General features: G+C 50.8%; 1 protein-coding gene across 2 annotated transcripts in view; it reads right to left on the bottom strand.

Moving 5' to 3' along the window:
* Rptor (regulatory associated protein of MTOR complex 1) overlaps positions 1 to 18035 on the bottom strand; it is a 301243-nt gene that overhangs the window by 76392 nt on the left and 206816 nt on the right. For both annotated transcript variants that reach the window (XM_057774578.1, XM_057774579.1), the window contains exon 10: positions 6614 to 6689. In XM_057774578.1, coding sequence (XP_057630561.1) covers positions 6614 to 6689 — 76 coding nt within the window. The remainder of the gene's footprint in view (positions 1 to 6613; positions 6690 to 18035) is intronic.

The raw sequence follows: 18035 nt of genomic DNA, 5'->3' as shown, positions 1-18035 counted from the left end.
GAAGTTGAGCTATAGAGAAGGGACCCAGGATGGAATTGGGCTTCTAACATTTAGAGGTCAAGGAGACAGGTGGAACCTGCCAAGAAAGCTGTGAAGAGAATGGCCGTGGGGAGAAAGGAAGACCATGTGGAGCTCGGGAGCCAGGTCAGTGATGCCCTCAGCAGTGTTGAACCTGAGATGAGTCAAGCAAGGCTAAGACTATGATCCACCTGAGGATTTCCTTCAGAGACACAGAGGTCATCCTAAATATTAACAACTGTCTCGGAACAAAAAAGACAGGAGAAAGGACAGAGAAGAGGGAGTCAGTGCAGACACACTGTGGGAGGAGGTGGCTGCAAAGGGAAGGAGAGACTTGGGTTGAATGTGGTGGAAGAGCAGACCAGGACAAGCAGGTAGAGGGGGAGGACGGTGGAAGCTGCTGGAGAAGGACAGTCGAGTGGGGGACACGGTGTGAGGGCTGTCTCTGCAGGGGAAGCGAAGGGGAGGGCATGCTGCAAGGCCGTGCTGGACTGGAGGTGAGAAGCTGGTGCTCTCTCCTCTGCCCTTGTTTCTGAGAGTGTACACAGACCTGTGAGGGAGAAGGAGCTGAGGACATGTATGTAGTTATGCTGTGTTGTAGCTTCTCAGGCCCCGCCGAAGGACAGCTGCAGGGGTGTGGGATGAGGAGGCAAAGGGGCAAAGGCGGCACAGCATAAGTACCAAGGACCCAGCCCTAACCATGGCCAGCATGAAGCTGATGGAGTCAGAGTCATGAGGGCCACTAGAGAGGCTGGAGTGAGTCACCAAGGTCTCTTTGTTCCCACACTAGGGTTACCAGCAATGACGTGCAACCCACAGGAAAGGGGTGGCCTGGGAAAGACGGGGTACAACAGGATTGGAAGAGACTGGGAAGCAAGAGGCTAGTAGCCAGTACAATCTTCCGTTCTACATATCACCTCACTGCCATAAAGAACTGCTCTCCATGGGCCAGACATAGCTCAAAATCCAGCAGTGACTTGTTGTCAGGTACCATTTCCCTTTGGGGCGTTCTCTTTTCCCTGGGGGAGCTGGCAGCACCCATCAGAGGTGAAACTGTGAGCCCCGGAGTTGGAGGAGGTAGCTTTGTCTCCAACCTGTAGCACAGCTTCCCTGACAACTCCATCAGGGCCTGGGCACCCAGGTTCCTAGGCTCACCTGCTGCTCAGGAAGGCACGGGGCTCTGTGAGCTCAGCTCACACAAGAAGCTGGAGTGGAGCTCCCTACGTGGTTTCCATTATCAAGTAGGCAGTATTCACCAACCATTTTTAAAACCCAAGATCCTGGTGCTCGCCTGGGAATGAGAATCACACCCCCCCCCTCCAGTTGGCCATGTTTATGGATTTTTCACACTGTCCACTGGTGGAATGACTGCTTCAAAGAGACACTAATTCTTGATGGAGCCAGGCGAGGTGGCATGTGCTTGTGATCTCAGCATTGGGGAAGCAGAGGCAGGAGATACCAGCCTGCTTTACACAGTGAGCTCCAGGTCTGTCAGGGTTACACAGCAAGACTCTTTCTATAAACAAACAGACAAACAACCAGCAAACAAGCAAACAACCCCCAACTCCTTCACTTAAACTTGACCGGAGAAGAAAGGCACACCTCTGCTAGCTGTCGGGCTAAAGCCAAGGGGAAACACGGGGGCTGCACAGGTGGCCCACATGAGGTTCAGAGTAGGCATGTGAGCCAAGCCTCTCAGCTGACCTTGCTATCAGACCAGAAGGGAACAACCAGGGAAGACTGAGGGATCAAGGCAAGGCATATAGCTGTAACTGCAAGCCCCATCTTCCAGGATAAATGGCAAACAAGCTGATCTGCTGTAGGTCTAAAATAGGCCCTATGAGCACAGAACCAAAAGTGAAAGTCAGCCAGGAGCTGCAGAGTCCTGCTCACTGACAGGAGCTAATCCAGCCAGATTTACTACGGTATGGTTGCTGTTACCAGGCTGGCCACTGTCCTCCTCTGCTCTCCCTTTGATGGGGCTAATGACCTGAGCCTGGGTATCTTTGCCTCTTGAGTCTGCTCAGTGAGAGCTGATGGTGATCTGCTCAGTAGTCAAAGTTACCATCCCTGTAAAAAAACTAGAGCCTGCAGAAGGATCTCTATTCCAGCTGCTATTCCAGGCTTCCTGTTGTCTGGTACCCTCTTCCTGTTCTAGCTCCCTATCCTGATAAACACCAATTTGAATGGGGTTTTAATTCCTTACTAGTTAAAACTCATCACTTATAACGGTTGATTCTGAGGACAGACGTGTGCAATAGGTTTCCTTTCAGTCTGAAAACAAGGTTTTAAGATGAGTGCACTGAACTGTAGGCCGACTGTCATAGTTGTGGTGGTGTGAATAAGTATGCCCCACAGACTCATGTGCTTGAGTGCTAGTGGGAGGTGCCGCATTGTTAGAGGAAGTACATCACTGTTGGGGAGGGCAGGCTTTGAGGTCTCATATGCTCAAGCTACCCCCAGTGACTCAGACCACTTCCTGTCGTCCTTGGATTAAGATGCAGAATTCTCAGTTCCTTCTCCAGCATCATGTCTGTCTGCGGGCTGCCACACTTCTCTCCATGATGCTAATGGACTAAATCTCTAAATGCTAAGCTAAGCCCAGTTAAATTTTTGTATTTTGAAAGTTGCCTTTATAAGAACTGCTGTAGTCATGGTATCTCTTTACAACAATAGAAAGTCTGACTAAAGGGTGAAAAAAAAAAACCCAGAATTTAGTGGTGCTGATTCAGTGTTACACAAATGTCAGTATTCTCCACCTCAGCCAAAGTCCTGCAGGTTCTCTGAGGAAATGTCACTATAATATTGGCATGGAAACACAAAAGGTCAAAAGGAATTGGGGAAATTGGGGAAAGGACATGGTGGGAGAACAAACTAGCAGCTTTGGCAACATTTGTAATAAATAAATTAAATAAATGCTCAGAATCAAAACTGTGACTGTGGTGCCTGGACAAAATGAGAGAGGACACAGCAGAGGAGCCAGAAGCAGCTCAGACACAGTCACCAGGTTCAACATGATGGCTCTCAGATTGGGCATCACATGGACAACCCAAAGCTCTAGAAGGGGGACAGCAGCATTCAGGGATGCTTGCCTCAGGTAAGTCAAGATGGCCTTAGACAGCACAACAAAGACCCTAACCATCAATAAAATTTTAATAAATAGTAATTTTCTTAACAAAAGATGTCTCCTCAACAAGAAAAAAAAGTAAAACATGAAAATACAGTCTTCAGAATAAGAGATATTTACAGTGAGACAAAGGACAGGGACAGAACCACTCTAGCGCAACAGAAAGATTTATAAAAGACAGGTCTGCTAGAGAATAGGAAACCGTGCTGGTAGCACTGGGGACACGTGATGTCACCATTCCCTTGGAGCCAGATCCTGCACAGCAGAAGGGCTATGAGCCAAAGACACTGTGGACAGCTATCCAATAGCATCTACTAAATCCACATGCAGCTTGGTCCTGTCTTATGAGCACCCCAGCAGACAGCATTGGGCTGCCCAAGCACACACTTGGGTGGGCAGTAACCAGAACATCGTCAGTGAGGGTTTTTTGTAGTGAACCCAAAATTTAGATGATACACTGGGAGAGTACTTGCCCCCAAATTCCAGAAGTGAAGGTAAATATCATGTCTAACATGATAAAAAAAACAAGTAAAATCTTACAATAGCAGTACTTTAAATGGACAGGTCAGGATGACTTGCTTCCCTTTGTCTCAAGCTGCACAGTCGCTGGGCCTGGGCCAGCCAGCACTGACCGTGAGGATCACAGACTGACACTCAAACACACTGGCCATGGGATGGAAAACCATTTTGTAGCTAGCAGACACCGTTAGGCGTATCAAAAGGACATTGTTGAGCAGATGCAGTCAAACACAAAGAGCACACGCCGTGCAGTACTCGAGCATGGCAGCGGATAGGCGAGTGGCTGCAGAGGGAAGGAGCCGTGTGACTGCTGGATACGGGGGGCTGGGTATGAGAGTGTTAAACTGGTGTTACGACACAGAGGGCTTTCTACATGTAGTCTGTACAGCCAAAGAGGTGGAAAGTTAAAATAAAAAAGCTCGAGCATGGTCCAGGTCAGTTGCCCCTGCACCTGACACCCAATGTTCCCTTAATGCAGTATACTGATCCACTAGGTTAGAGGTAACGTAGTGAGACCCTGGCAGACACCTGGCCTTAGAACAGAAGCGCTCAGTCTGAGAGGAACACAACACAATGTGCTATCCTAGGAGCTCAGTTCTCCGCTCCTAAGCAGAGGGAAGCCAGGATCTGAAGACAAAAACACTTAAGTCTTTGTTTAATTTTTGTTTGTTTTTGAGACAGGATTTCTCTGTGTAGCCCTGGCTATCCTGGAACTTGCTCTGTAGACGAGATTGGCCTTGATCTTAGAGATCCACCTACCTTTGCTTCCTGAGTACCAGGATTAAAGGTGTGTGCCACAACTGTCCAGCAAGACTGACATTTTGATGGGGTTTTCCAGACATCCAGCAGTACTAAGAGTCCCTGTCCCTCCTGGGAAAGCACTAGGGCTATTTCAGTTTGCATGCAGGGTAAGGAAAAGAGGGGGAGGCAGCTGCCATGAAAGCTACCATAGAACTCAGAGGAGGGAACACGGCTGCTGGCTTTGGAGTCCTTCCAATTTTGCTCCAGGCTTAAAAGCTTCTCTAATAAAATGTTATCTCCCTCTCCCCAAATAAGCAATAAAGAGAACAACAATATTGACAAAAGAGACCTTTGCCCCATCATTTCAACCTCAGGGCACATCCGGGGAGCCAGTGTAGCCTATAGACACCAAGAGTGCAGTGCGCTAGTGCGTCCACGGGCCCAGGCTTGATTATAGAGCAGGCTCCTCGACGTAGCCCTGCTTACCTGACAGAAGGTGACAGACACTGCTCACTTGTCAGTGGCCAGTATTCTCTGTAAGAACACGAGGTCCTAACAAATGTGTGGATTCTGTCCTAAGCACTGTAAAAATGCTAATTCATTTAGCCATCAAACACAGCCCCTGGAATTGGGTTTCTCCAGAATCCCCTTTTAAAAAAGAGGGAACTAGCTGGGTATGTTGGTATTCATGCCTTTAATCCAATACTCAGGAGGCAGAGTCAGGCAGGTCTCTGTGAATTCAGTGCCAATATGGTCTATATAGTGAGTTCTAGGATAACCAGGGCTAGGCAGAGAAGCCTGCCTCAAGCAACAACACTGAAATGAGGAAACCAAAGCTCAGGGAGGTTATCTCACTGACCCACAGAAACACTGCCTGGCTCTTGGCCCTCAAGTCCAACGGCCTCTTTTTTTTTTTTTAAAAAAAAAGATTTATTTATTAAGCATACAATGTACTGCTGGCAAGGAAGGCACCAGGTCTCATTACAGATGGTTGTGAGCCACCATATGGTTGCTGGGAATTGAACTTGGGACCTCTGGAAGAGCAGCCAGTGCTCTTACCCTCTGAGTCATTTCTCCAGCCCTCCAACGGCCTCTTGAGTAGTGTGAGGTGGCCCCTGTGTTATTGACAGCCCAACAGCCCCACCCCAGGCCTTAAGTCATCATAGCTTCATGAATGTGTCTGACTTACTTCTGCATTCCTATGCATTCCCTAATCTAGGTCCCTAACTTCTAACTGGTGCTGTGCCCTGTGTTCTTGAGGTCAGGGACAGGGCTTTAGTCAGACCTGGAGCTTCACTCATAGCAAATGCTCCGCAAAGCAAAACTCAAAGCTAAGAGGGCTCTGGGCAGTGTCACCCACTGTACAAGCCACAAGGAGGACCAGGAGCAGCCCATGCAGTTGCTCAACTTTCCCCTGCATGGTCTGAGACTGAGATACACCCCTAGGCACCAGGAATCCCCTAGATTAATCCCTGTGAACAGGCTCCAGCAGGAAACATGCTCCTTAATGGGGGAGGGGAGAAGTCGAATGGAGAAAGCTAATTTGTGACTGTAACGCACAGCGTAAAAGAGCCTTCAAAAGTCCAGGTTAAAGCAAGTGTATGACTCTGATAGAAATGAGGGAAATCCCCTCTCATGCCACACACCAGGAGAATACCCACTCTTCTTACAGTCCGTACATAATCATCTACAGTGATAAGTGAGGACCTATGATATTTCCCACAAGTCAGATTTACATTTTCAGTTCACCAGAAGCACCTCATACCTACAGCTAATTTATTTTTGAGCCCAAGAAGCGCTCTAAAGAAAGCTCCCCATGGCCTCAGGGCAGTCAGTAACTAATGCAATCACTTGGACATTGTGGCTGTTCCTTAAGATTGCAAGTTCAGGCCAGGCAGTGGTGGAGGCAGAGGCAGGCGGATCTCTTTGAGTTCAAGGCCAACCTGGTCTAAGTTAGTTCCAGGACAGCCAGAGAACCCTGTCTCAAATCTCACCTCTCCCTGAAAAGGTCAACCATTTTAAAACCTAACTTGGGCCCCTGGCTGACCTCATCTTGAAAACTGTAAGCTGAAGCTGTACTATTTTTTCTAGATAGGTGAAAAGCTAAATCCCTGACACCCAGAGTTCTGGGTGCTACATGAAGCCCAGGTGTTTGCAATGGAGTCACAGGGTCCTCTACGGAGGGGTCTCCCTGAAGTGGGGACTCACCCTGAAGGCAGTGCCCTCCTCGATGATGGTTGGCAGCTGAGACAGGCAAATGTCCACGGCAAGATCCCAGGCCTGCCTGGGGAGAGAACAGAGGGCACCCACAGGGTTAGTGAAGCAGCCTTGCACCAGGCCTTCGCAGGAAAGAACCACAAGGCCAATGGGGACAAACACCTTTCAGCCAAGAAGGGCTGCTTGGGGGTCTTTGGCAGAATCACCCAGGAAGCCTAGAGAAAAGCGGAGGTGAGTGGGCACCGTGGCTTACTCTAGCTGCCTAGTGTGACAAGTTCCTATTCAGAAAGAAGAGGAAAGGACGGCAGAACTCTCGCTCCCCTACAGGGCTTCCCGACTCCATTATGACCATCCCTAACATACAAGCTGCTTGCTCCAGACAGCTGGGGTTCCTGTGGTAGCTGATGGGATGGCATGGTCAGATAAAGGTGCTTTGTTAGAGAAGCCCAGTCAGCAGGGCTGGGGCGGGTGGCCTGGCTGTGGACCTGCTGCCCCAGGAGGCAGGTGGTGCCAACTTGTCTTATATCCTGGACTGTGAGGATGGCCAGGCCCCACCATCCTCTTGTCTTCATGGCTGGGACCTGGCCTGGGCACAGAAGGCAAGGGCTATGTTGGTGACCCTAAACTAACTGAAAAAGGCTTGGCCATCCTCAACCTCTCGTGGCACTGGGCACTACTCTGACACTGGTCAGCATATCCTTGACAACATGTCTTGTGCTCAGCTGAGAGCTCTGCCTGACACCCACCAGGTGGATGCCCACCCCCTGCTCCAGCGTCCAGCCAGCCCTGGGACTCGTCTCTGGAACTCGGGCTCAGACACTGCAGGCCGATTTATGCAGCTTCATAAACACATCCTCTTACATAATTGGGGGACATGGGGACTCAGTGTCTGGGAGCAGGCTGGCTGCACTTACATAAGGCTCTTTGCCAGGTGCCCCTCCCCCATACTTTCGGAGGACTGGAGAGCAGGACAGGACAGGAGTGTGGACTGGGGCTACAGACAAGAGAATGCAAAGACAGGTTTTTATCTTGGCCTGGGTATGTAATTGAGTATAATTCTATTGATTTCTTATTACAGTTTTAACTGAGAGGAAAGCCCGACAGAACAGTCTCCCCATGAGTGCAGAGACAAGAAACCAACAAGAACCCTCACTGGCATGGTCCTGTTCATCCTCCTGAGTTACTTGGTCACCCAGAGAAGTGCTGGCCCTTGGTCACAAAGGAAAGTTCTAGTAGTGTGTACTATATCACAGCCCCGGTTCTGACTGGGTGTGGGTTCACTCTGTGCACAGTTCCAGGAATCCAGGCTCACCCTGGCTGCCCCAGTTAACAACGCTGACCAGAGCGCCTGGCCTACCTGTCGTGTAGGCAGACCTCCCCTCTGCTGGAGTGGCTTCCCACAGCTTCCCACAGAACTGCAGGAGCTGAGGACCCAACCTGCGCTCTTTCCTCTTTACTCAGTTACCAGCTGCATCTGTCAGCCCTACGACCAAACATCTAACAAGAAACAATTCTGGGGAGGAAGGATTTACTCTGACTTGCAGTTTGGGGTTCCCATCTCTCTGCAACAGCCAGCCATGTGGGCAAGGGAGAAGAGCAGTGGCTGGAGGCCTGGGTAGGGTGGACAAAGGGAGTCAAGCATGTCATGACTAGGGTGACAGCCGCAGACCCCGTGAGTCCTGTGATCACAGTGGGGTGCATGTGGACCCAAGGATTTCAGGACGAGACCACAGGGCAGCCTTGCCAGACCAGGGGGGTCAGTTGAGAGGCATTGAGAGTGGTCACAGTGGAACCCCAGGCGTCCCTTACTTAATCGTCCCCTGGTGTAGATGGTCACACTTCCTAGCAATAGTACACTGCCTACATTGTGCTAACAGCCCATGGAGGCTGCACAAGCAACTCTGGAAATGGCTTCCCTGTCACAATGCTTTGTCCTGCACACCAAGTGTCCTCTGGGACAAGAAGCTCCTCCTGGTCTTCCACTTCTAGCACCTCCGACGGCTGTCTCTTCGGGGCTAGCATGCTTCTCTCAGTTTGTCTTTCCTATATGTGTGCTCTTCTTTCTCCCTCAATGGCACCCTCAAGTGCCATTCTAAACATTCTAAACAAACTTACCTTCTTGGTGACTCTACCACTGGATAAGCATGTCTGAAATACCCAATACTTCCTAGCCAGTTCCTCGAGTCCCAAGCTTTCGCACGGTCTTCCTAAGCATCCTCTCACAATCCCAGACCCTGGCCCCTCTGTGGCTACAGGAGCGTCACACTAACAGTCATGACTCATTCTGCTGGCCTTTCCAAGGCTCCTGCTGTGCCCCACCATTAGAAGGGAGCAAAGTCAGACTGCTTGTGGGCACTTCAAATTGCAGGCCTTTAACGTGCATTTTCAGAGAAAAATGAAAGCAACCTTTGCCCAGAGCTGAGTTGGGTTAAAGACAATGGGGTGAGAATGTACCACAGGGCTGGCTTCAACCCTGCCCTCCTTGATCCCCACCTGAAGAGGGGGCTCATAGAGCAGTCACTCAACAGGTCTGGGTCTATATAGTTCTACTTGGGCTTGTTTCTCCAGTAACCAGACTCACAATCCATGGAGTAAAAAATGGCGACACCATCCTCATGGGGTCCCTATGGGACCCTGAGATAAGGAAAAGGCCTTGGCTGAGCTGTGGGCCAAGTGAGGACCAGTCAGAAACGCACAGCACTGGCGGACTGCGCACAGCACTGGAGGACTGTGCACAGCCACATGTGCTGACTTCTCCATCTTCACCAGGCCCCTCCCGACTTGGAGAAATCGGAGATGATCAGTAAGACAGCTTTTGTTTCTGGAATAGCAATCTCTTCTCCCTGGTAATTTCCTGGGAGACCTGGAGACTCTTGTTATTTTTATTTAGACTAATGAGACCGCATGCTGGTAGGTAAAGGGGCACATTTTCTCTATGTCTTAATAAAGAACCAAGCAAGAATGGAGACATTTAAAATTCAGAAGGAAAGGATAGATTTAAGGTGAGAAAGTGACTCCTTTTACATCCCACCCCCCACGCTGGCCCCCTCTGTATACACTGCCCCCCAACCTCACTCCCATGCAGCCCTTTCCTGCTGATGAAATTAAGAGGCAATCAGGAGATAATCAAAAGTGGCTCCAACTTTGGGCAATAAATAGCTCCCATATGTTCAATAAACCCCCGACCGCAGGCAAACGAACGCTCGGCAGCATCGGGGAAGACATCCATTCTTTGTTGAGACAGCAGCAAAGTCAATTATTGCAATTAAATTCTGTAAAAATGCCTTGAATTTAATCCATTGGAAAGTTTCAATTTCAGGAGTTAGAAGAAAGGGTAGAAATTAGGGGGAAGTGGAAATGGGAAGTAGGCAGTGTGTGTTTGGCAGCTGGCTGACGTGACACTTTTGGAACTAAGCAGAAAGGTAAGGCACACGCATCTATGTGTTTGTGTCTAAGCTGACATGCCTGCTGTGCCATCACACTGGAGGCAAATGCATTCTAACCCACACAGTCGACCCTGTGGCCCCACCTAACCCCTACCTCTGGGAGAACTAAACCCACTACCCAGTTCCCTCACCAGAAAATGGGCTCCACGCTTTGTTTTCTTGCATAAAAGGCTTGGTGGAAACTGATGAACTAAGACAGAGTCAGCAGAGGGAGCCATGCTTAGGTAAAGGCAGCAAAGAGTACCTGTGAGGGCCACAAAGTCTGTTTGTGACATCAAAGAGAAGAAGCCCGACTGAGAACACACAGGGCCACTGGCAGACGGAGCAGGGGTGCCTCAGTCCTGCGCCAGCTCCCTGGGCTGAGAGGCAGTGGAGCACAGAGCATGGTGGGTAACCTGGGCACTCTCCCTGGGCCAGACCAGATGACTTCAGCACTTTCTATTAGCTGTAAAATTATGTAACAGTCTCGTCCTTAGCAGAACAACTGTCCTCTGATGAGCACAAGCACCAGCTGATTAGAGCTGGCTGCATTTTCTCAGCTAACAGTCAGCCAAATCTGCAGTCTTAATTTGGGATTCTCAGCTACGGACAAGTGGAAAAGCAGTCTATAAAACCCCGTGACAACTGCGGTGCTGTACACTGGTTCTCCATGTGTCACCCGGGCACGCCAGCTATGTGTTGTCTGGGCACGCCAGCTCTCCTCTCTGTGTCTCACTAGGGCACACCAGCTATGTGTCGTCTGGGCACGCCAGCTCTCCTGTGTGTGTTACTAGGGCACACCAGCTAGCTATGTGTCACTAGGGCACACCAGCTATGTGTCGTCTGGGCACACCAGCTCGCCATGTAGCACAGGACACACCAGCTCTCTGTTGTTACCCAGGGAGGATCAGAGGTTGGGAAAAGTAGGGAGGTGTCTGCACTGGCTTCCCACAGGGAGCTCGTAGACTCTGAGGAGAGTAGCAGAACTGAGGTGATCTGGAGCAGGCAGGAGGGGTAACAGGGTGAGCCCAGTTGATCTGAACTGGCCTCCCTCCTTACACAGCAAGGAGTGATGAGGGACTTTCTAAGCTGCTGGTTGAGTCACCGCCAGGAAGAGCCTGGGTTTTCAGGAAACTGGCCTAGGATGGCAAGCACCCAGGCAGTGGGCTGGAGGAAAGCCTTCCGAGCCAGTGTGGGCTCCATCTGCACTGATCAATCAGAGCAGAAAACACAGGTTATTACCACAGAGAAATGCAAGGTTTCAGGACCCCTGAAATTGAGAGTGAAGGAGAACGACTCCCTGATGGCTTTGCATCAAAAATTAAACAGGAAATGGGCTCTGAGTATTTCATCGTCTGCTTCCCCCGCCTGAAGCAGAGTATAAATGTACATTACTTACGCTCTAACCCCAGTTTTTGGTAGCTTTGTTCCCTCTCCATCACAACTCAAGGATATAATAACCGGATTTTAAATTATTTACTCCAAAGGCTCCTTCCTGCCTACCTTTCCTATGAGTTCCCTGGGGATGCGTGTGTTGCCATCTATTTGTGAAGGAACACAAGCCCTGAGCACTATGGGAAGAGTTTTATCACCTGGGGTGGCAGACGGCAGAGCCCAGAGTCCACAGCATCCTTCAGTGGTGAGGCACAGCCAAGGTCTGGAAGGAGCTCAGCTCTGCAGTGACCTGGCCCTCAGGGGTGGCGTGGTGCTCCACCTCTTTTCCCCACCCCCCTTCAAGGGGCAGATTTGGGTTAGGACAGGCAAATGACGATAGGTCTACATGCCCAGCCTCCAAGAGTGCCAGATATCACAAAGGGGCAGAGGTGGTGATGGCCTGCCCACGGGCCTTCCTATGCCCTGGAGCTAAGGAGAGGTATGGCGAGGTATCTCTACAGGAGGGCAAGGCTTAGAAACCATTCAGCCTGAGCCATGGCCCAAAACTACAGGAGAGACAAAGGCCAGCATGTGCTGCTGGATTCTGGGAGCTCGGATGCCCAGCTCCTTCTGGTGGCAGGTGAAGCATCTGGCAGAACATTCCCACTGACCACGATGGTCTCTCAAAGGGGGCTGTGCTGTACACGCCACACCTGCAGGGTAAAGGTGCTTACGCCAGGTGCCAAAGTCTTCCTCTTTCCTGGGCATAAACGCGCTGCGGTAGACTCACAGAAACAAAGGCAGCGACGAGAGGGAGTGGCTACCTTCTTCCTCGCCTATCTGGACCATGTCTGTCTGACCTGGCTTCTCATTCAGTTTAATCCAAACAAAACTGTCCCTTGGGGTGGGGGCTTGTGTCTCAAGACCTCACATGTCAATCTACAGCTTGGGGAAAATGACCCTCTCATACAACAGCCAGCCCAACCGTGTCATGAGATTCCAGGCTCTTCCAGAACGTTACCTGGTGCTCAGAACACTGGGCTCATTCCCAGTTTGGACTCCAGGGAGCTTACGTGGTGAACACTATGCTGGTATGAGCTCCCAGCTTAGCATACAGGGAGATTCTGGAACAACAGACCCACGAGCAGATGCCTCAGGTTGCAGTGTTTCTTAGTGATAAATGCTGAGAACCCATCCCAGCACACACGGGCTGGGGTGAAGCAGTGCAGAGGCTGGTCTCCGGGAAACACAAACTAAGATGCCCAAGGCCCAACAAGGAGGCAAAAAGGAGGTAACAGTCACCGTCCCTCCTCCCCTAGGACTGAGACACGTGAGGTAGATCAGCAAAGCCCCTGACACCCAAGGGGAGAGGAGAGCCTTTCTGAAATGGCTTATTTATTTATTTATTTATTTATTTATTTATTTTACAAGGAACATCTAATATTCAGGGAACAATTTTGTCAAGTAACATGCCAAACTGGAAAACCATCTAAGGTTAACCTGGACAGCAAGCCACACTGGGCCCAGGAGGCAGCAGGCAAGAGGACTAAATATCACTAACTGTTAGAATAGAGAGTTGGAGAGATGGCTTGGAGGTTAAACTGACTGCTCTTCCAGAGGACCCGGGTTCAATTCCCAGCATCCACATGGTGGCTTACAATTGTCTGTAAATCCTGTTACAGGGGTCCTGACACCTACACACAGACATACATGCAGGCCAAACACTAATGCATGTTAAAAAAAAAATGAGCAGCACTTAGACATAAGGCATGGGGAACCATTCAACTAGCTCCTCTGATGGTTGGGGTTACTTGGTGACTTAGTTTCTCAAGTGTTTTGGTGGCAAGGAGACATCTGGGAGAGATGGGATGGGGCACTGGAGCCAAGCAGAGACAGTGAGACAGCTCTCTGCTGAGGTCAGGCTCACTCCTCTGGCCCCTGGAGCTGCTGTGCCCCCACAAAACCCAGGAGGCTGCTAAGCCCTGCTCCAGTGTATCTTTGCTGCACTGGACCTAGCAGTTAAAAGCATCAGCCTGTCCCCAGGTCCAAGCAGTCCCTTCCGGAGTCTGGCCAGAGTGGCTTCCCATGTAGCTCCCAGCACGACGAGACTGACTAGTGCTTACTTCCCACTCAGCTCACAACAGCGCTGCCATCGCTGAGCCCTCCCCAGAGAACACGGTCAGAGGCATGAATTCTCTCCTCCCTGAAGTCACGTCTCATTGGATTCTGTCACAAGCACCCCTCGAATGCACTTCTTTGGTACTTCTCATAGAGCAAGGAGCCAGGACATTGGGCACAAGATTTCAAATTGAAGAGGACCTTCAGACACTGTCCAGACTGCATGGGCTCAGGAAGAAGGGTCAGAACCCTGAGGACTCCTCATCATTGCACACAGCCACGTAACGTTAGGGATGGTGGTTGTGCTGAGGTTAACGGGCTCCTGAAGCCTGTTCCCGGAATTCACTCTTGGTTAGTTTTGACAGGCAGACTGTGAACTACATGTAGTCTGTATAAGGATTTGGTTAGTTTGGATCTCAAATGTTTTTACAAAACTGCATTAGATCTCATCATAAGACAGGTAATGACACATGAAAACACGGATTTGGGGTTACTTAACCAAAAATTGGATGGTCTGACTGGTTTCTGTGGTGGGGTTAATTTACATTGGGGGCTGTTTGCTGAGACTGGGTCACAGGACCTGCTCTTGCCATGCCTGCAGCCCTTCTGGTCCTGGCTGTGCACTTCCTTGGCTGGAAAGGTGCATTACACCTCTGCTCCAAAGACTACTGAGTCCCCAAGCTTCAACTGGTCACTACCTTCTTCCTCTTCCTCTTCCTCTCTTAGGTTCCATGGGAGATTTACTGCCACGGGATCCCAGCTCACACCTGAGTCAGTTAAATAACATTTGCACCCAATATCCACATTTAGGATACAAAGGCACCCAAGTGAATTGGAGAATTAAATGGGGTGCTCAGATGATGAGTTTGCGGGACACCCTGGGTATCAGTGTCCATCAGCACCGCATGCTCCTTGGAAAACTGTCTCCCTTGCCTCCCGAATGAAGAGAACCCTGGGCCAGCATTCACCGGGAGAATGCAGCCCGAGCCAGGTCCCATTTCTCTTCATAACCCCAACCCTAGATCACTTCTTCAAGAGCTGCTATCTGCTTTCTGAGATCCTCTTCTCGGGCAGCCATCCCACCTTCCTGCAGAACTGAGCAATGCAGGCCCGGGGGAGGCTGAGGCTAAGGTAGAATCACATTGTCGCTCAGCCAGCAGGCACTGTGTGCCTTTGGATAAGTCACAGACTTTTAGACCCTCAGCTTCTTAGATGCACAGTTAAGGACAGGATGTGCGTGTCAGAAGTGTGGCGAGGATCAGTGAGACCATGTGTGCTGGATTTCGGGGAACATTCACAGGTGCTAAGTAAACAAATAGCAGCCATTTTCTCCCTTACTCGAATGCCACCTCTCAAGTTAGTATCCTAAGTCCCTCCTAACTAGACTCAGTTTCCAGCTGTTCACTGACTTCCCCTAAGATGCCGGCAGCTACAGTATACTCAGTCACCAAGTCCTGTCACACTCTGCCCTGGCTCCTTGCCCAGCCGCAGACCCAGAGTAGGACAGGCATGCTTTCTGTGGGGCACTCCCTCCTGACTCCCCAGCTCCCTCTGATCCAGCAATGTCCCCTGGGCCCCAGAAGTTCAGATGAGTTCTCCTAAGTTCACCTTCTGGGGAGCCAACTAAACACTCTGGATACTGTCTAACAAGTACAATATCCCGGGTTCAACCCCCAACAGCTCAAAAGGCAACAGGCAAAAAAATATGTACGAGCAGAAATCACTTGATGCTGCTCCTCCTGAGGGAGTGGCCCTGATTTATCAGACACTGAACAGAGACCTCTGCGGCAGGCTCCCGCCTACCACAGTTTTGAACACTGCAGTTCCTACCTTAAGCAACAGAAGACAGAAGCTGACATCTCACCAAATTCAGCAGAAGACCAGGAGCAGAAGGGAAGGGGAGTAGGAGCAGTGCCCTGACCACCTTGATGTGGGAGTCCCCTCTGTGTGCTGTGATTACCATTAATGAATAAAGAAACTGCCTTGGCCAACTCAGGTAGGTGGGGAGGACTGGACTGAATGCTGGGGGAAAGAGGGTGGAGTCAGAGAGATGCCATGGAGCCACCAAAGATAGACATGCTGAAACTTTGCTGGTAGGCTATGCCCTCGTGGTGATGCACAGATTAATGGAGATGGGTTAAATTAAGATGTAAGAGTAAGCCAATAAGAAGCTAGAACTAACGGGTCAAGCAGTGATTTAATTAATAGTTTCTGTGTGGTTATTTTGGTTCTGGGCGGCCTGGAAGAACAAGCGGCTCCCTCCCTCCAACACCACCTTAGCATGGGGTCTGGAAGCGTCTACAGGACAGGAAATGGAGGTCCAATAGATCTGAAGGGTCAGCCCAGCCTGGAGCAGCTCATGAAGTCGGCAGACCTTGCCCCACAGCTTTTCTTCTGAATGGGTCTCCCTGTTGCTGTCATTTTGCTGGGTGGAGGGCTAGGCTCTTCTCACAGAGGTCAAATGCCATGGAGAGCAGGAACACCGCAGACCCTGATCCTTACTGTGTCCGAATTTGCTCACTTGCTTTGGTATGGACTGCTTTACACTCCTCCAGGGTGCACCAGCCCACTGCATGGAGCGCAGTGGGTCTGCAGCTACCCTCACAGTGAAATCCCCTTTATGGCTGGGTGTTTCATTGGCTGAGCAGTTCCACGTGCAGAACTCTGTCTAATGGACACGAGTTAACAGCCAACTTGAGACTTTAATGAGCCCTTCCCACATCGTCTGAAAGTATCACGAGATCAAGCACAGGCACTGAACCTTGGGGAATCTGCTGCTCACGCTTTCATCATGCAGAGAGATGCCCAGTTATTTCTTATGTTTGTTTCTAAGTTTTATTTGATGACAAATAATGCCTTAACTATAATGATTCAATTTCAAAAAGAAAAACAAAGCACTTACTGTTTCAAAGGAACAGGAAATCTCTAAAGAGGCCTCTAATTTCAAAGGAATCTCCAACAGTTTTTAGGAGGTGAGCGTCACCGCTATCCTGTCTGAGGCCTGCTGTGACTCTCTTCAGCCTTTTTCTGTGTATGACAGAGACTGTGGCATGGAAAACAGTTGTACTGTGGACACATGCAGTGTCAATGTGTTATTTAACGTCTATTTTATATAACACTATAAGAGAGATGACTCTTTTCCCACGGTACTGAGGCGGGCTATCCTCCACTGTACTGGGGTGGGCTATCCTCCACTATACTAAGGTGGGCTATCCTCCACAGTACTGAGGTGGGCTATCCTCCACTGTACTGAGGTGGGCTATCCCCCACGGTAGTGGAGTGGGCTATCCCCCATGGTACTGGGGTGGGCTATCCTCCACGGTACTCGGGTGGGCTATCCTCCACTATACTGGGGTAGGCTATCCTCCACTGTACTGAGGTGGGCTATCCTCCACTGTACTGAGGTGGGCTATCCTCCACGGTACTGAGGTGGGCTATCCTCCACGGCACTGGGACGGGCTATCCTCCACTATACTGGGGTGGGCTATCCTCCACGGCACTGGGATGGGCTATCCTCCACGGTACTCGGGCGGGCTATCCTCCACTATACTAAGGTGGGCTATCCTCCATGGCACTGGGACGGGCTATCTTCCACTGTACTGGGGTGGGCTATCCTCCACGGTACTCGGGCGGGCTATCTTCCACGGTACTGAGGCGGGCTATCCTCCACTATACTGGGGCGGACTATCCTCCACGGCACTGGGATGGGCTATCCTCCACGGCACTGGGATGGGCTATCCTCCACAGTACTGGGGCGGGCTATCCTCCACTATACTGGGGCGGGCTATCCTCCACTGTACTGAGGCGGGCTATCCTCCACTGTACTAAGGTGGGCTATCCTCCACGGCACTGAGGCGGGCTATCCTCCACGGTACTCGGGCGGGCTATTCTCCACGGTACTGAGGCGGGCTATTCTCCACGGTACTGAGGCGGGCTATCCTCCACAGTACTCGGGCGGGCTATCCTCCACGGTACTGAGGCGGGCTATCCTCCACGGTACTCGGGCGGGCTATCCTCCACGGTACTGAGGCGGGCTATCCTCCACGGTACTCGGGCGGGCTATCCTCCACGGTACTGAGGCGTGCTATCCTCCACGGTACTGAGGCGGGCTATCCTCCACGGTACTGAGGCGGGCTATCCTCCACGGTACTGAGGCGGGCTATCCTCCACTGTACTGAGGCGGGCTATCCTCCACTGTACTGAGGCGGGCTATCCTCCACTGTACTGAGGCGGGCTATCCTCCACTGTACTGAGGCGGGCTATCCTCCACTGTACTGAGGCGGGCTATCCTCCACTGTACTGAGGCGGGCTATCCTCCACTGTACTGAGGTGGGCTATCCTCCACTGTACTGAGGTGGGCTATCCTCCACGGCACTGGGGCGGGCTATCCTCTACTTGCAGTTTTGTCAGGAAGGCTCAGACAGAGACACCGCTAGACTTTCAGAGTCCCTCGTCAGTCATAGTCTGTATCTTCTTAGACCTGTGGAACTCACTGC

This window comes from Chionomys nivalis, chromosome 7 (genome assembly GCF_950005125.1).
Source record: "Chionomys nivalis chromosome 7, mChiNiv1.1, whole genome shotgun sequence".
Taxonomy (NCBI): domain Eukaryota; kingdom Metazoa; phylum Chordata; class Mammalia; order Rodentia; family Cricetidae; genus Chionomys; species Chionomys nivalis.
Note: the sequence above shows the minus strand (reverse complement) of the source record. Positions and strands in the feature narration are given on the sequence as shown.